The sequence below is a fragment of the Anabas testudineus genome, chromosome 4 (genome assembly GCF_900324465.2).
Source record: "Anabas testudineus chromosome 4, fAnaTes1.2, whole genome shotgun sequence".
Taxonomy (NCBI): Eukaryota; Metazoa; Chordata; class Actinopteri; order Anabantiformes; family Anabantidae; genus Anabas; species Anabas testudineus.
This window is the reverse complement of record NC_046613.1, coordinates 14,000,250-14,021,467: the sequence shown is the minus strand read 5'-3', so window position 1 is coordinate 14,021,467 and position 21,218 is coordinate 14,000,250. Positions and strand designations below refer to the sequence as shown.

The 21,218-nt window shown below is 38.0% G+C and overlaps 2 protein-coding genes across 3 annotated transcripts; both read right to left on the bottom strand.

The window, feature by feature from the left end:
* Window positions 1-399: 399 nt before the first annotated feature.
* On the bottom strand, window positions 400-8,900 carry LOC113152179 (afadin- and alpha-actinin-binding protein). Of its 2 annotated transcripts, none has more exons than XM_026345268.1 (14): window positions 8,813-8,900; window positions 7,217-7,333; window positions 6,646-6,794; window positions 6,127-6,330; window positions 5,906-6,016; window positions 5,661-5,796; window positions 5,461-5,536; window positions 5,077-5,257; window positions 2,932-3,079; window positions 2,640-2,776; window positions 2,173-2,346; window positions 1,883-2,000; window positions 1,423-1,555; window positions 400-1,338 (listed from the first exon to the last, which is right to left on the bottom strand). In XM_026345268.1, exons 2-14 carry the CDS (start codon window positions 7,233-7,235, stop codon window positions 1,197-1,199), a joined length of 1,728 nt encoding a protein of 575 aa, XP_026201053.1. In that variant the 5' UTR covers window positions 7,236-7,333; window positions 8,813-8,900; the 3' UTR covers window positions 400-1,196. The 2 variants fall into 2 exon arrangements, with proteins under 2 accessions (XP_026201053.1, XP_026201055.1); XM_026345270.1 differs by having other exon boundaries at window positions 1,423-1,552.
* A 724-nt stretch (window positions 8,901-9,624) lies between these two features.
* LOC113152209 (atrial natriuretic peptide receptor 2-like) lies at window positions 9,625-21,108 on the bottom strand. Its single transcript, XM_026345308.2, has 23 exons — window positions 20,077-21,108; window positions 19,534-19,624; window positions 19,086-19,218; window positions 18,412-18,535; window positions 17,505-17,609; window positions 16,733-16,835; window positions 16,241-16,386; window positions 16,076-16,148; window positions 15,670-15,811; window positions 15,418-15,504; window positions 15,152-15,295; window positions 14,450-14,571; window positions 14,205-14,349; window positions 13,951-13,999; window positions 13,759-13,866; window positions 13,528-13,647; window positions 13,262-13,355; window positions 12,924-13,011; window positions 12,660-12,799; window positions 12,346-12,498; window positions 11,930-12,028; window positions 10,957-11,048; window positions 9,625-10,248 (listed from the first exon to the last, which is right to left on the bottom strand). Exons 1-23 carry the CDS (start codon window positions 20,200-20,202, stop codon window positions 10,138-10,140), a joined length of 2,595 nt encoding a protein of 864 aa, XP_026201093.1. The 5' UTR covers window positions 20,203-21,108; the 3' UTR covers window positions 9,625-10,137.
* Window positions 21,109-21,218: the final 110 nt, after the last annotated feature.

Genomic DNA, 21,218 nt, shown 5'->3' with positions numbered 1-21,218 from the left:
TTCTGTCATGTTTTAACTTAATTTTAAATAAACTGCATCTCAAAACCATCACAATTAACACTGATGATAAGGACTGCTTGGTCAAATGACATTACAGTAACATATTACAGTTACTGTAATAAAATAATACAAAATGTATATGTGAAATAGGCAATTATAAATAAAAAAACACCATACAAACTGCATTTACAAAGAAGGCTACATTTAAATAATGATTCCATAAACAAAGAAATATTGGTCAGTATTAGTTTTGTCCAGTACCGCAAGACAGTTCACCTTCAAAACACAGTCTAGACGGAGATGAAGTAAATAATTTATTACAGTATTCACTTCTTCAACAGTCATTTCTGTTGAATTAATACTTCTTCATTTGGTTTACCTCTACTATGTCTAGTTTTATTGTTGACACTTGTCACCAAAGCTGGTTAGAAATGGCCTAGTAGTTCTCCATGAATGTTTCAAAAAATATAAGACTGTCTAGGATGCATCATTTCACATTCCTGTTGAAACAATTATTTTCATGGGTCACTAAATAAATATTAATAAAAACACGGTGAAGGGATTTTACATTCACACTGACATTCAAGGAGTCTTAATTCAGTTATTCAGTCTTATTCACTCATAATGTGTAGCAGATACAGTCTTTCGCCCATGACCCATGATTAATGTAGGTTCTTATTGCATTTAGTTAAAGGGCAGCATGAAATCTACATTCTAAAACTCAATGACAGTTGACAACATTAATATGCTAACATAACTGTAAAGTTCAAAATATAAACACTAACGTATAGACAACATCCACTTCTGCATTGACCAATGAGCAACTTCTCATTGTGGAGAAATTTGATCATTGCTGCCAAAAATCCTCAGACTAAATTGTTATCCATAATATGTTAACCATGATTTACAATACTCAGATATTAAAATAAATACATAGATCATATAATTTTACAATACAACAAAAGGCTAATAAAAAAAGAAACATTTAGACTACACATTTTATCTCAGTCATACAGAAAACACATGCTGTGAGCCAGAACTCTTGTTTGGCTGTTGAAAGCTATTTAATCATTTCACAACCTGTTTTCAAGTTGTTTGGCGTTCACCATCAAGGTGTAGGTTCTGAAATATCACACACAACCACAATTTAGACACATTAACATAAATCCTGACTTGAAAGATGAATTCATTGAGTTTCATATAGAGCTATTCATTTCCTGTGTGTGACTGCTGTGGTCTTCACTGCCGTTCCACCGTATGTGCTGAGCTGAGGCATTTCCATTACAAAATGCACTTGATCCTTCAACATTCTCAGTGTTTCTCTTTGGTTTGGTTGAGCTGAAATCACATTTCACAAAGAGTCAAAGACAAATTATTAAATACGTATGTCATGTAAACCCTGTGTAAATGAATTCATTGTACCTGTTTAAAAGTGTGCGATACAGGTCCATTGTGGATTGTGATGAGAGAGGGAAACATTTGTGTGTTGGGGACGCTGCATCAGATTGGAATTTGAGGAGCGTGTCTTGAGCCGACCCTGCCTCTGTTTCAGCTGCTGAGAAAATATTATTTATTAAAATCAGAAATTACAAAAATGTTTCATCCCTATACCATAAAAATCTACAAATGGGAAAACAAACTAAATCTGTAACTGTATTGCAGCTGCTTTAGTTACACTTGCAAATGTCTAAAAAGGTCCTGTGTGAACTGAAGTTATCTGAACTTGTGCTCTACAGTAATCATAGAGTTGAAGTCAGCAGTTTTAAATGTCTGGATCTTGTCTCATTATAATACAACTGTTCAGTATTACTACACACGGTGATTATATTGTGTATTCACTGAAGAGTAAAGAACATAAGAGAATTTGGGAGGAATTACACACATATTAGAAAGGCACTTTTAGACTTCGACATCTGGGATTTCTTCGAGTCTGCAAATGGACTTAAGTTCAAAAATTGGTGTTTAAGCCACATCGCACGATCTTCCTCGAAGGCTTGCCTCTGCAAGTTAGACACAACCAGACACAAGTCCCATCAAAAACAGTTAAAACATTGATTTAAAAAAGCATGTTGGCACTTAGCTGTTTTACACACAGAAGAGATAGATGTGCTCTATTTATTCAATTGTATTTTTTTCTAAAAACCTTTGAAAAACATTTTTTTTAATAATCACCTCATGGCTCAATCTTATGGCTGCTTCAGTAAAATTCTTTCTCTCCCTCTCAAATATCTTTCTCTGCTCCTCCAGGGTCTTCCAATCCTCTCTGAGGCGCTCTTTTTCCTGCAACATGTAGCAGTCGCTCAGCAGGGACGCTGTCTCTTCATCACACGGAGAGCTTAGCTGCTGCTACAAGCATCAACAAAAAAACATGGTCTGGATCAGCCACTTTTTTTTTCTAGAGCCACTGTGTACTGTGTGAAATCAATATCTTCAAACACATAAACCAGGGTTCAATGTAGAATGAACATTAGAAGGGGTAAACAGTCCGTAGTAAATGTGTAGTGACAGAGTAAAGACTGATAAGAATAAGCTACTCAATTAAGAAAGTCTAAAACATTTTAATTACTATGGCTCTGTCTCAGCAATGCATCTTTTGCAACTGGAACTTTGAACCTCAGTGAAATTTATTTCCACGTTACCTGCAGGAGCTGCTGTTGTGTTTGAATGAAGTCTTTGCACTGTTGCATCTCCAGTTTCAGTCTGTCCATCTCCTCCTCGTGTGTCTCTCGTGGAACAGCATCAGAGCTTTTGATCTCACCCATCTGTGCCAAAGATGCTGAACAAACAAAGCAGAAACTCCAATTTTACTATGCAAATGCTTAGAAACATCTTTAATATGTTGATATGAACAGGAAGTGAGTCTTTTGCCACATCAATTTTAAACCATTTTGTTTCTTTTCTGGCTTAGAAAGTAATCTAAATCCCCAGCACCTTGGCTGTCCAGTCTTTCTACATGGCTCTTGAGTCTTCTCCACTGGAGACGAATACTGTTGGTGAGCTTCTCACGGGCATGAACACAATACAACTCCACACTTTCCTTACTGGAATTAAATACTTCATCTTCCTCTTCTGAGTCAACCTGAAATGAAAATAAAAACACATTTCATGTGTTAAAGTATCTGCCAAACAAGTATGACAAATGTACCCAAATCAGGTGAGATTTATGGCTTTAATGCATGCATTTAATGTAAATAGCTTACGTGATCACATAGGTCCTCAAAATCAGTTCTTGTATGTTGTGTGTTGCTTGATAAATCTTATTATCTAAAAACTTCTATTATGTGAAAAAGTGGTTAAAAGATAAAAGTAAGCTATTCAACTCAACTGCAACACTAAAACACTGCATGCAACACTCCTTCATGCTGTAAATTAAATGTTTACATATACAGTGAGGGAAAAAATTATTTGAACCCCAGCTGATTTTGTAAGTTTGCCCACTAACAAAGAAATGATCAGGCTATAATTTCAATGGTAGGTGTATTTGAACAGTGAGACACAACAATGACAAAAAAAATCCAGAAAAATGCGTTTCAAAAAGAGTTATAAATTAATTTGCATTTCCATGAAGGAAATAAGTATTTGATCCCCTATCCGTCAGCAAGATCTCTAGCTCCCAGGTGGATCTTATACAGGTAACGAGCTGACATTGGCAGCCCTCTCAGCTCGTTACCTGTATAAAAGAGACCTGTCCACAGAAGCAATCAATCAATCCAGATTCCAAACTCTTCACCATGGCCAAGATCACAGAGCTGTCCAAGGTTGTCAGGGACAAGATTGTGGACCTACACAAGGCTGGAATGGGCTACAAGACCATCGCCAAGCAGCTGGGTGAGAAGGTGGAAACAGTTGGTGCAATTATTCGCAAATGGAAGAAACATAAATTAACTGCCAATCTCCCTTGGTCTGGAGCTCCATGCAAGATCTCACCTCGTGGAGTTTCAATGATAATGAGAACGGTGAGGAATCAGCCAAGAACCACTCGGGAGGAACTTGTCAATGATCTCAAGGCAGCTGGGACCATAGTCACCAAAAAAACAGTTGGTAACACACTACGCCGTGAAGGACTGAAATCCTGCTGTGCCCGCAAGGTCCCCCTGCTCAAGAAAGCCCATCTACAGGCCCGTTTGAAGTTTGCCACTGAACATCTGACTGATTCAGAGGAAGACTGGGTGAAAGTGTCGTGGTCAGATAAGACCAAAATCGAGCTCTTTGGCATCAACTCAACTCGCTGTGTTTGGAGGAGGAGGAAGGCTGCCTATGACTCCAAAAACACCATCCCCACCGTCAAATATGGAGGTGGAAACATTATGCTTTGGGGGTGTTTTTCTGCCAAGGGGACAGGACAATTGCACCGCATCAAAGGGAGGATGGATGGGGCCATGTACCGTCAAATGTTGGGTGAGAACCTCCTTCCCTCAGTCAGGGCATTGAAAAGGGTCGTGGTTGGGTACTCCAGCATGACAATGATCCAAAACACACGGCTAAGGCAACAAATCACTGGCTCAAGAAGAAGCATATTAAGGTCATGGAGTGGCCTAGTCAGTCTCCAGACCTTAATCCCATAGAAAATCTGTGGAGGGAGCTGAAGGTTCGAGTTGCCAAACATTGGAGAGGATCTGCAAAGAGGAGTGGGCCAAAATCCCCCCTGAGATGTGTGCAAACCTTGTGGCCAACTACAAGAAACGGCTGACCTCTGTGATTGCCAACAAAGGTTTTGCCACCAAGTACTAAAGCACGTTTTTCGAAGGGATCAAATACTTCTTTCCTTCGTGGAAATGCAAATTAATTTATAACTCTTTTTGAAACGAATTTTTCTGGATTTTTTTTGTCATTGTTGTGTCTCACTGTTCAAATACACCTACCATTGAAATTATAGACTGATCATTTCTTTGTTAGTGGGCAAACTTACAAAATCAGCTGGGGTTCAAATAATTTTTTCCCCTCACTGTATTTAAATAGATAAAGTTACCGAGAATGAATTAAGAGGAAACACCAGTTTCACACCTCAAAAGTTAAACAAATTAAGAAATATGTAAGATAAATGAATAATAAGTCTTTTTAAGAGGACAAACTGACCTGTATGCAACCATCCTCATGTTTTTCCCCTTTCAGAGTCGGTTTCCTGGAACTTAAAATAGACGCCATGTCTTTCTTCATCTGCTGCAACACTTTCCTCAACTCCGCATTTTCCACCATCAACTCCCTCTGCCGGGTGTCATAGTCGTTCAGCAGAGTCTTATACATTTCTCCCTCGTGCCTAAGAACAGAGTTTTTATTCAACAATCACAATCAAACCCACGTTTAATTTCAACACTTCAACTATGCTAAAAATTTATTTGTGCCAGCTACAACACTGACACAGAAAATGAGATTAAAAAGTAGGACGAAAGTGAAATCTGCGTGTTTTAATTTTCAAACTAAATATTGACTGTCTGGTGAAAAGCCACGAGAACGCCTTACTTTGCCTCTGTCTTTTCAGTTTTCCAAAGGCTTCTCTTCCCATCAGCTCTTCCAATGCTGTTTAATACATCAATGGCTAAAATGAAAGAATGACAAACAAATTAAGAAACTTAGGAGTCAAACTCAAAATAAGAATGTCTGTTCTGTATATACGATAGTTTAACTTTAAAAAGTAAAAAATTAAGCAGAGCAAATGTAACCTTGTTTCTTCTCCTTTTTGTCAACCAGAAGTTGATTCAGACGCTCTTTCAGTTTGTTAAATTCTCTTTCCTTTCTTTTCATCTCATGGTTGTACTGACTGGCCCGGCTTGCAATTACATTCTGAAGTTTTTGCACCTGACAAAAGGGAAATTGAACAGGTTGTTAACATTTAAATTGTTGTTTGAATGCTTATACAGACAGGCGACGTGCCTGTGGAGTGATTTAAATTCGTCTGAAGCAGTACCTCTTCTTTTTCATTTTTTAGGCAGTTTTGCAAACTTTTCACTTTCAGCTGTAGCTGTCGTTCTCTCTCGAGGAGTCCTGTGTTTTCTCTTTTGGATATTTCAAGCTGCTCCTACAATCACAGAATAACATGGACACAGTGACTGAACAGCTCAAAGAAAAAACAGATCCGAATTAATATTATTAATATGAAGTAATCACTGAGTATACATTTTACTGTACCTTTAGTCGGGTGCTGTTGAACTGCAGGTAATCCACATTGCTGCTTGACTTTAACTGCTCTACTTCCATGTTTTCCAAGGTACGGAGGCCCCTGCGGTGCAGCTGAATCAGGTCATACATGCAATTTAGCACAGCCACAACATTTAGTTCTGAGCTGCCAGTCGACTCCATCCACACTGATGGAAGTCCAAGAGATGACACCTCCTGTAAAACCAAGAGTACAGCAAAAACAAAAAAAAAAAAGAAACACACAAAAGATATGTTTCTACAGCAACTTTTCCAACCAGCACAATGTGACTAGATTTAAACTCTATATTCAATTGGTAGATTTTTATGTACACTTTCTAAACACAAAAATGGCATAAAGCAAGCCTTTATATCAAGTTAAATTCTGAATTATTTTGATGATAAATATTTCCATTCAGAGTCATTCTGTACATGTCCTTGACCACTAGAAAATTGCATTTACACTTCAGTACCTGTAGTAATACTACATCAAAGACACATAAAGTTACCAACCTGACTGATGTGTGATAGGCATTCTTGCACATTTTGCTCTGTGCAGAAGGTACCGAGCATGTAGGGGTTTCTGTGCGGTGGCAGCGATTGGCTAAACTGCCTCAAGGGAGATGTTCCACATTCAGCGGCACTGCTGTGAATGTCCTTGACTTCAGGAGGAAAAAAAGTGTTGGTCAAATATATACAGCACATAGGCCTGTGCTAATTTGTTAATGCTAGGCAAGTAAAGGAAAATAAACTTTATAAGAAATTAGGTTGCTCTTGGTACTAAAAAGGAAATACAATTTATCCTTCCTCACAAGGTTTGACAGAAAGCACAAGAAAGAGGTCATCATTATACAGTAACCCTGCATATAACTACTAAACTGTACTTCTGTTAATCTGACTGTGACAACACAAAGTAATAGTCAATCATGATAATTAATTTAATTTGTACATTTGTACACTTTCTCAGCATTTAAAAATATGTTTTGGTCATGCATGCAGCATGTAGGTCTCACCCTGTGCACAGTACAACAGCTGTTTAATATGTTTCATTTGTGGTACAATGCAGTGATCTTAGAAAACGTACCCAGAGACGATTCTGGCATTGTTGCAGTACAGCCTTCAGGCTACGTGTCTGGATCTAATACTGTGCATGTGGAGGATACACAAAGCTGGCCACAAGATCCACCTACGCAGCCTGCTCCTGAAATAGAAGATCAGATTATCAGCGTCCATTCAATACAGTCGAGACTATAAGGTAAGGAAAGTAAACATGCAGCAGTGAGAGGTGCAAATAACAAGGCAACCTAAATACCAGAATATGAGTCATGACAGAGTCATGTTGATCAATTCATTAACTAATTCATGACAGCTATGCAACGAGTACACTGAGTGTACTCATCTTCATGCGTTAGCTCATTTAAAGTCTTTATTAAAATATGTATTTAATTAAAGTCTGATTGTTAGCTTTTAATGATTATTAAATGCTTATTGTGTCACACTATTGTCATTTCGGGTTGGTTGTTTAACAGTTTACAGGTTGGGAGCAGTCCAGCATCTTATCTCTCAAAGCTTTATCTTCAGCTGATCAGACTAATCCCAGACAGTGTAGTGATTTGTCTTGAAAGCCACTTAATGAGAAACATGACAAAAATCATTTTTCTTGTGATAAGAAACTGCCTGCATCAACAAATTAACATAGTACAGTGTATATAAATATTAATCAAAACCTATAGCATAATTTATAACACTTCACCTCTGGACAGCACCCATTAGAACATGAGCATTTAAATTATTAATATCTCCTTGAGAAAGATGTGTTATTAACTTTTGTTTTCCCTAAACATTTTAGTCATGAGGAGGCTAGTACTTATTATCAAGGGACCAACATGTTGGTTTCAGTGATACTTAATCACTTTGGCAAGACAGATGGCAAGCCTTCAACCATAAAGCTTAACAAGGCTGGACCCTACTTAGACTACTCAACAAGTGTTAACCTCACCAACCTTAACTTTTAATTCCTTAAATAAAGACAGAGGTATGTGTTTATGAGGCTGTTTTTTGTTTGTTTGTTTGTTTGTTTTGTTTGATTAATTTGACAATTTGTTAGGAAAAAATCCAAAATGAAAACATGAAAAACAATAAATTACACATGTATAAGTCTAATTTGTGGTGTGGTTGTGTTTGTTTGTCTATTTCTGATATTTAGCCTAATTTTTGTGGTTTAAAGGAATGGGCTAAATGTATAACCCAGTATAACCCAACAGCACCACAGGCTACAGACCTAAAAAGGATCACAAGCATATTAATAATGAGTGAACAGAGGGTTTAATACAGGGCTCTCGTATCAGGCTGCATGTGTCACACTAGTTTAGCAAACGTTAGTGTTAAACTCCAGCTACAAACAGAACAAAACGTGAAACAGCCTGGAGCAGGAGAGATGTTAATTAATGATCCTAAAGCAGTCCGGGGCAGTTTTAAGTATAAAAGTTATATTTTGACACTGAAATAAAACCAAACAGAGGTGTTTCACCGTCACCGTACGTCACGTCACGTCCCACCTCCAAACAATCTCTCCCACCGAAGCCGAGCGGCGTTAGCTTAGCCAAAGGGTTGAGCTGGTTACGAAAGCACACGTTTAAAACGTTTACGGACATGTGAATAACATTTTTCGTGTACTTACTGTGCTTGACGTTGATGTTTATGATGTATATCCCCGCTGCTACTTGCTTCCCGAGCGGCTCCTTAAGTCCCGTCGATCCAAATAACAGTACACGCTACTGCACGCGAACCAACCAGCACGCTAATTGGCCAACTCGTTGTCTAGCAACCAAATACGGCCCAAGCTGATTGGCTGTTGACCGTAAAACGCTTTGATGGTGATTAATTAATTTATTACATTCATGTTTAATTAGGTCAATGTTATTATTTCAAACTTTCTCATATAAAACTCGTAGAATGACAACATTGGAAAGATTAGTAATTTCTCTATATTAAATCCATGGACTCCATGAAGAAACCAGATTTTTATATAGGCTATTTAATGCACTAAACTTCTTTCATCTTCATTACCAAATACATTTATGAAGTGTGCAGGGTGACAAAAAAAAGGGGTGACTTGGTGTGAGAAATATTAAAAAATGCTAAAAGAAAAGATATCTAAAGGTACATACCACATAAGGATTTCCTAGCTAAGAAGGCAGAATAATTTCAGATAACAGGTAATGTTTTTTTTATGTTCATGACATGAAAGGTCAGGGCATTAACATTTGAAGCAACGTTATTTTTATGTTTACTGTGAGACTGTTCATTTGTATTGGGTTATTGTATATTGTATTTACCTTTTCCACTAGGTTCAAAAATATGTGTAAATAATGTATGTGTATATAAATGTAAAATAGTGATGATATTGTATGTTGCACTGTATCTTTATTGTACTCAGCCCTTGTAACCTAAAAATGATAACTGCACCATGAGAATGAACAAAACTACAACTTTAAATGAACTTTAATGCAGTCTATACAGTCACTTGACATAACTTGCACTTATTGCACTCCACAGTAAGCAATACATTAAACAAACTATTACAGACAAGCAGCCTACAACACATTCCTATTTTACAAAACTAATGATAAATGTCTATGTCTATTAAATTTACTCACCAATAACCTAAATTCAAGGGTCTGGTAACAAAATATCTTTTTTTTTTTTTTTTTTTTTTGACCTGGCATAGCAAAAAGGCACACATTAAACTACTAACATTAAAAATGGTTCTGCACCACTATCATCAACTTTATTAATTACATCTGAAATGAATGCTTCTCCTGCTATAATGAACAGCATAATCAAACACTTTACTAGTATGTAAAGTTCAGTATGACATCTATATAAATCAACATTTCATATTTTATACTCACTATATCCTAGATACAATGAGAGTAAAGTCACTTTCTGGACACAGTTCAATACATCATACAGTTCTTTTTACATTTTATACTCTACCCAGATTTAGTCACTGACTGGTACTGGGACTTCTCTGGATTCAGACATTTCAAGCAATGGGTCTATGTGATCAATTCTCTTTGCTACAAGCCACCATGTTGTCATCTCTCCCTTGCCCTGTTGGGTCAAGAAAAATTAGACTGAAGGAGAAAGTGGAGAGTCATATTGCAAAGCATGTGTCCCTTTGAATTTTAAATAAAGCCATTAGGGTTTGATGGAGGAGGGCAGAGAGCAGCAGCTGAGGCCACCTCAGCAAGACATCCCAAATGTCAGCACTGCAGCTCTGTCCACTGGGACTGGAACAAGCAAACCCATCCCCCATAATTACACCACCAAAAAGAGGTCTTAAGTTACAATATGAACAGAAGCCAGAAGAACTGGATAATACAATACTACCTGCAGAGCAAATATGAGACTCACCAAGTCATGTGATCTTTTCAAATCTCAGCGTCATAAATCCTTTTTTTGTCCTTTTCTGAGAAGAAATGGTGGTGCACCAGCTCGTATGCAATTACTACTGCCTGAATGTGGCTTTTGCAACAAAGCTTATTGCCCTAACAATGTTTAATTGAAGAGACGTGGTGGATGTATATTAGCTCTGCACTCTTCACTACAGCAACCATCGTGTCCAAAAACAGGAATGTGCTGGACACAGTTCTCTCCATCGTGTTTTGTGTAGTAAAGAGTGTTTTCCACATGAGAAAACAAATCAAAACAGTGCTGCAGGATACTCGATATATAATTGCATTCACAATGTTCCTGTTATTGTAAACCCTAAATATTCTGAAACACAGTTATGTGTAGTTAAGTGTTTACCAACATTACCTTCACTTCAAGACTTCCTCTGCAGGTCAGTACGTAACCTTTGAGTGCGTGGAGCAAGTCAGCTGTGGCACCACTCACCTGGATCTTTAGAGCTTCGGAAAAAGACAGAGAAAACTACTGGTGTGTCATATGCCAAAGGTACTGAATGTTTTAATAACTGTATTCTTCTTATAATGTTGTTATAATGTTGTGCAAATACTCAAAAACAACAGTTTTATCATACACATTGCATTTCTACGGATTCCTCAGATCAGTATGTTGTTAAGTCAAAAATAGAATTATTATTATATACTTTATAATATATAATCATTACAATTGCTTTCATATACTGTAGAGTGCATAGTTTATACATATACATATACATATACATATATATATATATATATATATATATATATATATATATATATATATATATATATATATATATATATATACTTGTACATACAAGTACAAAGCTGCAAGACATGTCTGTAATTATCGAAGACAAACTGCATAGAGATGTTTACATATTAAACACATTTTACATTTTAAAGCCTTTTAATTGTTTACATGGTGACTTGAAAGCATGTTTGCACAATGTGCATGGCAAGACATTGTATCCACAAACCTCTTACATAGGACTGATATAGAATCATTCATTTTAAAGTTTAAACTCTTGACCTTTACTTTTAGGCCTATTGTACATTCTGATTGTGTGTTGTGTGATCCCTCTGTGTCTCTTCAGTCTACCACGAGCTTAAGCAGGGGTTTAGATTTTGGGGGAGCACACTGTCCCTCTTCATGGGGTTGTGTTGACAGCCAGTCCCGTTTGGCACAAGATAAGCAGCCACAGGCTAATTCTTAACTCCATTGTGCATTTACAGTGGCGCTGCCGGCAAACATGTTGCACAGCTAAACTTCACTAACAGTCCCACTTAGAGACAACAATTGGATCAAAAGGCATCGATCTAATCCCTCATTACCTCATTACCTTCACTTGTTGACTCCATCCGTGACGCTGTGTTGACAGTGTCCCCAAAGAGGCAGTAGCGTGGCATTTTAGTGCCAACCACACCGGCCACAACAGGTCCTGGGGGGACAAGTAGCAGCAATGTAAACAAAACTTTTGCCTAATCATTGTTGTCATGCTTTAGTGCGTTGAAATGCAGTGAGGAGACTTAGAATTAAATATTAAAATGTATTTAGTATCACCAGAAAACACTAACAACAGGATTGTGGCACATTTTCTCTTGGCAGTCAAAAAAATAAAAATGTTGTCCCTCAACCTTCAGATTACAGTTTTTTTTTTTTTTTTTTGCAGTTATTTTTAAAATACCAGATATCAAAGATCAACATAATGACAACAAGATGAACTGATGCCGGATACAGATGAGACAGCTACAGTACCTGAGTGAATGCCAGCCCGGATCTGTAACTGTGTGTTGGGCTTGTGTGGGATCTTGAAATTGTGGCAGACACTGACCAGATCCAAGGCCATGCTGGCTACTTCTCCAGCATGACTGATGCCATTTTCTTTAGGGACCCCAGAGACCACCATATCTGGACAATCAGTCATTATTCCATGATAAAAGACAATACAGAAAGAATAAATAGTTGTGTTTTTATGTTCACTTTTACATAAAGTTTTTTTTACATTAGACTTATCACTTAATGTCAATGGATTATGATTTTGTAAATGTTGTAATAATGTCCTTACGTACAAGCATCTCCTATTGTTTCCACTTTGTACACGTCGTAACTGTCAATAATGTCGTCAAAGGTGGTGTAGAGCTGGTTGAGAAAGTCCACCACCTGGTGGGGAGTGCTGGCGCCAGACAGCTGAGTAAATCCAACAATGTCACTGTCACAAGGGAGAAATACAGCGTTAGTTATCTCGAGTTTATCTACTTTTAAATAACCAGATAGTCTTTGCAAACAAAGAGCACATTCTAGCATTATAAAACTATTAAACAAAGTACACACACCTGAAGTAGACGGTAGCGCTGGAAAAGCTCTGAGCCTCTGCTGTTTGCCCTTGACGAAGATCATCAGCCACCGGCTTTGGCAACATACCTGCACACAGATGACAAATGACTGTGTCCACAAACCTAGAAAATGTTCTGACTTTGGAGCGCTGGGTAGAAAGCACAACTCCTGCACCACTAGATGGCAGAAAGAGCAGCAGACGTCTTGTTAAGTCTTTGAGTACTTTACAAGTATCACTCTTTTAGTTTCATACACTTGATTACTGGGCCTTTCTACACTGTCAACCTTCCTGATCACATGAATTAACTCATGCAACTGTTTCACTCCTCTGACTTACTGTATAACAATCGGTCTGTCTTCTGCTTCTCTTGAAGAAGGTCCTGTGTCCTCTCAGCGACTATAGTCTCCAGATGTTTGCTGTACTTCTCCATCTGAGGTTAAAGAAACCCTGTTTGTGTCTGAAACCGGATGGCTCAAATAGCTCTTAAAGGGTTTTTCACTGTATTTGTATTAGAAACGTGACATGGGTGTGTTGATGGCTTCATTTTGTGCAGACTTCATGTTATTCTGCATTATTTTACCAGATTTCAGTGGTTTTATTACCAGGTTCATCATCATGTCCACTGGGCTGACTTTGTGTGGGTTCATTTTGTCGAGCATCTTCTTTACCTGTTCAAACGTGGGCCTTGTGGTGATGTTGTGAGACCAGCATTTCTTGATGAGCTGCTCGAGCATTTCAGAAGACAGAAGGACAAAGACATTATTCTTTAGCACAGTTAAAACATCAACAACAACGTTGCAGCAAAACATATTTGCACATATTTAGTGTCACACCTCACAGTAGTCTTCATGACTGGGGCAGTCATTATCCGCCTTCCCCGCCTTGATTTCAGGCAGAGGGGGGCGCCACATGATATCCAAGCTCACTCCTTCAGCCTGATCCTGTTGGAGAGGGCCGCTGGTTATAAAGCAAAGATCAGAAAGAAGCCGAAGGTTGTAATCTAGAAAGAAGGCTGTCACACTCACTGAAATGAGGTCGCAGCGAGTTGCAATCTCAACCAGAATCATGGAGTAGCTGAGGAGAGGAGGGAAAAGAAGAGAAGGGATATCATTTCCCAAGTGTTTTTCCAGTGTTGTTACTAAGATTCAGTAGAAACATTGTTCATATGAACTGAGATGTTTGTGCTGCATATATACTTATATATATAATCATATATTACAAGCTGAAATGAAGTGTTTTAACTAAAATTTACTGCTTATTCAGTAGCACTCAAACACACCTGTAGATGTCTGCTGCTGGAGTCATATTGGAGCTGCTGCCCACCAGGACCTCTGGAGCACAGTAAATACGTTTTACATCACCACAATTGAAGCCATTACAGCTGGCCTCAAAGTCCTCCTTTCTGTAGGCCGTGAGCCCAAAATCTGGACCCAAGCACAGAAAAATATAGAGTACAGTGTTAAAGTACATAGTTTTTTACTTTGCCTTTATAGTAATATTGGTGCTGGGTTTTTTTATTCTTACCGGAGATTTTGCACACCCAGCGGTCATCAATGACGCAGTTTCTGGAGTGAAGTCTTCCATGAGACATCTTATGCTGGTGGAGGTAAGACATCCCACGGGCGATGTCACTGGCAAATGAAAGTCTGTTTGGGGGAGAGGATCTTTTATGTGCTGCTGAATGTGTGTTACACACTTTTGTTAATAAGTTATGTGAGTACATACATACATACAGTATGAGAACATTCCTGCATATAAAGACATGCTGTACTGTATATGTGCATCCACACCACTAAAATACTGTAGTTAATGATGATTGATTGCAATGCACTATAGTGATTTATTCTTTCTTTCCATTTCTTCTGGTATGGAAAGAAAGAAAAAAATACATTTTCCTTTCTCAGGAGAATGAAAAGCTCCAAGATGTGTGTTAATTGTACAAAAGGCTAAAATGGACAAATTACCATTAACACTGCTGTTAACAGAAGGTCTTTTGGTTCTATTGCTTCTATTGCCCCTTTTCCACCTAAGGGACTCTTCCCTCGTAATAGAAACATTGTGTAAAACTTTATTCCTTTACCAGTGTCTCCACTATTTCTGGGCCTTTTGTTCCAGTCCTAATAAGGCTCTGGTAGTACCTTCTGGTGGATCAGGAACTATTGTGGTGGGGTTGTCTTGTTTTCCTTGCTACAATAAAGCGGAAACTGCTTTAAAAGGTTTTCTGACCTGAAACCCCAGTTGATGGGGATGTCATCATTCAGCAGGACATCAGACAGGCTTCCTTTGGGGCAGTGCTCAGTGATGATGCTTACATAAGGCACCTCAATGGATCCTCCAATGAACTTGCATAGGTTAGGGTGATCCAGTTGCCTAACAATTATGAAAAGCGGTACATCGGCTTAAGTTAAAAGTACAGAAATCTTTATTTCATTTGGAAGACGAGCATTGAAAATGTCAGTAAAGTATACCCATTTGACCTCTATGAACCTCACCTGACTTCTTTCACCTCCTTCCGGATGGTTTTAGAGAGAGTGAAATGTTTCTTCTGGATGTGTTTGACTGCCACTGTCCTCCCATCACTGCAAGACAGAGTGTACTAGTGTTATATTTGCAGATAAACCACACAAGTTAGCATTTTAAACCCACACTGGTTAAAATTATCTACTGAAATTGACATCCTTTTACTAAATATTATAACTGTTTCTATTTCATTCACATCTTCTCGAACTAATAACGTTTCATACTAGATGCCCGGCTGAATTGAGCCTGGTTTGGATGAGGTGTTGACTACAGTGCACACGGTCACATCGGTAGTTCGACTGACGCTGGAGTTGCTCTTGAAGCGCTGCAAGCTGGAGGTGCCAGTGCTCATGCAGCACGCTCCACCTGCAGAGACCACAGAGAGACATTTAGGCCCAGAGATAAAAGATTGAAGAATAATTACTGCTGAGATTTGTATTATACTGTAAAATAATTTTATAGAAGAGTCTATTAAAGCATAACATTTACTATTTTCAACCCTGATTCAGCAGCAGATATAACATAAATAACAAGTCGCAATAATTTCACTTGCTCTGAAAAGAAAGTGAAACTCTGGAGCTGAGTTAGGATTCTGTGTGAGCATATCATTACACAACTTTCACATTTTACCAAATATTATGTTCTTGTAGTTGATGATCCAGCTTTCATCCCAAAACATCTTCTGTTTCTGGTACTGAAGCCACTGCAGGAAGGAAATTTAAACAAACACCAGCTCGTGACACATCTCCTGTGTTTGTGTGAGTGCTTTTGTGAGTATGTGTTGCACTGACTGACCACCAAAGTTAGGATGAAGCCGCTGCTGAAGAGCGTAACAAGAAGCCCTATGGCCACTTTGATGCTGATGGACATGGGGCAGACGCCGCAGTCTGCAGGGCAGTTCAGACAGTTCTCCTCCAGCTCACAGACGTCATCTCCACACACTACAACAATCACTCATTAGACATTTTGGATTTGCATGCACACAGTAAAAATGCTGTACTATTTGTATTAATACATGATCATGTATGTGATGCATTTTGTATTTACATTTAGACTTTTGGCAGATGCTACGTCAACAACACAAATGTTTCCTTGCATGCTCAGAAAGTGAACAAGACTGCGCTTTTAGTCACTTAGTGTTGTTGATAAAGCAGCTTTATTTATATAATGCTGGACCTCACAGACATTTATTTTGTATAAATGTGGTTTTGCATGACCGTCGCCGAGCACCAGAGACATTATTCAGCAAGACAGCAAATGGAAACTCCATGAGGTCTCCAGACTGACCTTGGGCACTGACGACAAGCACTTTAGACTCCAGCGCTGCGTGCATCTGTCCGATTTTGATATGAGCGATGACTGAGGTGACTCCAGCATGGACGAGCACCACCTAAATGAGAAAACACTATGGCACAGGCTAGAATTTGCTTGTCCTGTGAAAGAGTTAGGTTAGGTAGTCAAAAGAGCTGTAAAATAATTGTTCCTTGCTAAATAATAATACAAAACAATAAGTAATAGAAGTAGTTCAATATACATGGAGACAATGTGTGATTTAAGTGACTTTATCGAGAAACACATAACAAACTTATATTACACTTGAATCCATTTTTGTTTTTTACTGTAGTTTTAAATATAAACAACCATTTGATAAGCCACAACCCAAAGTATGGCTTTCTTGTAATTTTGTACTAACACACACATAATTACAAGCTGCCGCCATGTTGTGTCATAAGATAGCAGCAGACTTCACAAAGGACGCTTCACTTTGATCACATTCATGATTTTTATGTTTGCCCGTGTGCAAGATGAATCTCCTTCAGAAAGTTATGTTGTTAATGTTGAAGTTAAAGTGATTCAAACAGTACCGGATCACACTGTTGGAGGAGTATTGCAATTGGTGAATCATTCTGATCGAACTGGATGATTTCTTTTTCTAACAACACGTACAATTTAATATTCCCATGATGAGGTTCTGTAAGAAATTACTACAGTTGTTCAAACCTCAACACATGTTAAAAATTACTGGTTCTTTTGAGGAGTTTTGTTTGAGTCCGCTCACGTTTGAAGTCCAATATTTCTGGGTCATCTTGCCTGCTTTGGATAAAGTGTGAGTCACTATTTTACCATCATCAGGAATCCACGGGCCGCAGATTCCACTTTGTTTCTGTGAAGAGTCAAAAACAACAGTTTTTAGATTTTAGTGCAGGACGTGACTTTTACACATTCCTGTGTTAGTAGGTGCTCAAATGGGAGTGTCTGTCATAAGCTTCTGATTTTTATTTTATTTAATTAATCAACGTTTGTATAATGAATTTTATAATTACACTTTACTTTAACTGCAGTCTGTTGTATAATGGACTATGTTAAATCTTTGTTTAAAAACTTCACAAACGATTCAACGATTTCTGAAGAAACATAAAACACATGGAGATATTTGTGTTAAAAAATGTTTAAAAAGAACCATAAAACTAAACCTCTGGTTCACATCAGAAGTATGTATATAAGTTATATTTTATTAAAGCTACTTTATAACTACCCTTTGAAAGGTGCAAAACATCAATATTGATTTCCTTCTATGTCAGGCTGCAGCCATAAAAAATATGGTGCCTGGTATTTTAATATTTCCCTAAAATTAAGAATCGTTTAGGTACAAGTCAAGAACAAGTTGAATTATATATGTTACATTGTTATGCATTAAGTTTTTTCACTTCAGGAAACAGTTCGTATTCATATTCCAGGCACAAGAGTTTACCAAGTGAAATGCTTAAATGAAAAGCATACACAATTATCAGGATATGCTAACTGACTGACAATTATATTATGAGACATATTGTTGTCCTAAGTCATACATTTACTCCATTTCCTTTAACAGATAACATAACAGCTCTGGATGAACATCAAACCAGATAAGATGGTGAGTGCTGAAACCAGTGATGTGTGATTCTGTTGATTCTGTTGGTACCAACCATGAGGCCCAGAGGACAGGAGTGGATGTTGGCGTGATACACACAGCAGTTCATTTCATTGGCGTTGTTCCAGTTTGCCGGGCACTTGTGTTCATGGCAGAACTTCTTTGCCTCTGACGCATCACTACAAATGAAGTTGGGTGGCTGGACAAATTAACTTATTAACACAGCACTTAATGATGCTAATAATAATTGGAATGCAAACAAAAACCTGATGAGCAGCCTGTGTTTTTGTTAACAGGAAAAATGACAGGCTGGTTCCTTTTAAATTAAAACAAGAAGCATCTTTAATCAGTTTTTGTAGGTCTCACACTCAAATAATATGACTACTTACATATATGTTTATTTCTAAGCAAGACACACACATTACAGCTAGTGCTGCGATGTGAAACGGTAGTTTAGTTCAATACATGACTTTGAGGACATTTGGCATCACAACATTCAAGGTTTGAGAGTTAAGGATTAGTTTTAGAGTAAAAATTGGAATTAGGATTATATCAGGGTGGAAGTTCGGTGTTTAGTTGGGACGTTAAAGTTCAGGTTAAATGCTAAGGAATTCATTACGTCAGTGAATGTCCTCACGAGCACAGAAAAAACAAGCATGTGTGCATAAGTGTGGTTGTTCTGGGAAAGGCTGACATTTAGGATCCTAGGAATTCATGTCACACACTCACCTGAACTGGAAAATCTTGTTCCTCACGGCATACTCATAGAAGGAATCTGAGGCCGTCACCGTGTACGAGACATTGAACTCTTCTCCAGTGGTTATTTTCTGTGGGGGACGCTGCACCCAGGCCATTTCCAGACCTGTCAGCGCAGGCATTCAAGAAGAGAACATGTGCTCACAGCAATGCAAATAAAGCAGCTGTGTGCTGTGTTTGCTGCATGTGCAAATACAGGACACAGTTTTACAATCAGCTAATTTGTTGTACTCCACCTCCCAAGTCACTGTAATTAATTCTGGGCACATGCTTGAAATTGTTTTATCTTTCCTTTTCAGTTTGACAAAGAAAACCGCCAGACTTTACAGCATATTCTCACACATAAACAGAAAACAAGATCACCTGCAATGGCACACCATCACAAAAATACATACAGAATAGCAAATGAAAAAGGACTTACCACCACAGCTGATCATGTTGTAATCATTTGGATTGTTAATTGGCCAGCAGTCGTATTCTGTGTTGTCCAAATCATGCCAGCAACTCACTCTCTGAAGGCAAGACAAGAAGGTTTTATGCACAATTCTTTTTTAATATGTGTGAAAAATGTCAACATGTATAAAGCTGAATGTGTTTTTGTCGAGCTAATCATGTACATAAATGTACATGAATTAACTAGAGCCAAAATGAAAACAGCAACAGCATCATGGTGAATACATGTAACTCAGAATCTCAGTATTATCTATTATTGAAGAAAGAAATTACAACCAATGTGTTTAAGAAATCAGCCCCACTAGAAGCTGGTCAATAACACAACACTAGACTGAAACAAGCCCAGGAACCACATGTCCCAGCAGCAAGTGTTTCTGACAAGACAACAAAAGCAAGGAGTGGTTCTGTCGAAGTGAACATAAGAGGTGCTGTTACACACATCTCATCTCTAGAATGAAATGAGTTATACTGTAATATTAGTAAATACTGAAGAGAGTTTTCAAGAACCTACCAGCAAGAAGCACAAGTAGAGGGATGCTGCGATCTGAAAAGCCATGAGGAGGTTTTTCTGCTGTTGCTGGATCAACTCTGAACGGTTTGACGGAGTGAGCGACCAGGTCTGCATGTATGTGTTCATGCAGTCACATCTCAACAAAGCTACAGCTTCCAAATAGTGTGTTCCTAAACAACCCCCTCTTCCTGGTCCCTAATTGTCCAATCAGTACAAGAGGCTCTCCAATCATAGTTTGATCACATCTTTGTTTACAAGGTGCTTCAGGAATAAAACTGAAGAATCTCTTTTTCTATCAACATTAACATTTGACTAACCTTTAAAATGCAAGGCTGAGTTTGAAGTCTTCCTCAGGAATATGTCAAAAAGAAGCTTTGGTCATCAAGGTTTAGGGGTCAAACCCTAAATATATTATTATATGTATAATTACATAGGGTGTAATTATTGAACTTTGGTCGCATGACAGCCTGTGGCCATGTACAGGGTTATTAAATTATTCCTAATACAAGCAGCCATAAAAAAAAAAACTGTCCCAATAAAAGAAAAGTTTGGAAATATATCTTTAAACATACAATTAAAATCAGGAACTCTCTCATCAAAGAATAAGTAAACAAGATTTGTAAATCTGACCAGACATTTGATGCTGGCTTTCCGTATGTTTTTCATCAGTGCCACATAAGTACTGAGGTTCAATATGAGTAACAGCAGCAGTTACTCATTAAGTTGTAAACATCAAATATCCTGCAAATAGTAAAGCTATTGTACACACGGCAGGCACTTTGTATAGCCATTCACTGGGCATGTAACTGTGTGTATGAGGGGTAAAGCGTAAGATATATGTACAAATGGTCATGTATGGTGATTTGTATGGTGCATTGTCATCCATTAGCTTAGACCGTGACCTTTACTTTCTGGTGACCCCTTATTTCAAACTTTACACCCTCACTATCAGGATGATTAACCTTTTCCTTCTCTGCCTCCATCTGTTTGCCCTGAGATGAAGAACCAACCAGAAGACAGCATTTATGAACATCTGTGAAATTTAATTGGCTTTTCAAGAATGCATAATTACAGCACAGCTGTAGCTGGAGAAAAAGGCCTGCCTCGCCACACAGTTTAAAGTTCATGTTTTTGGGAATGCT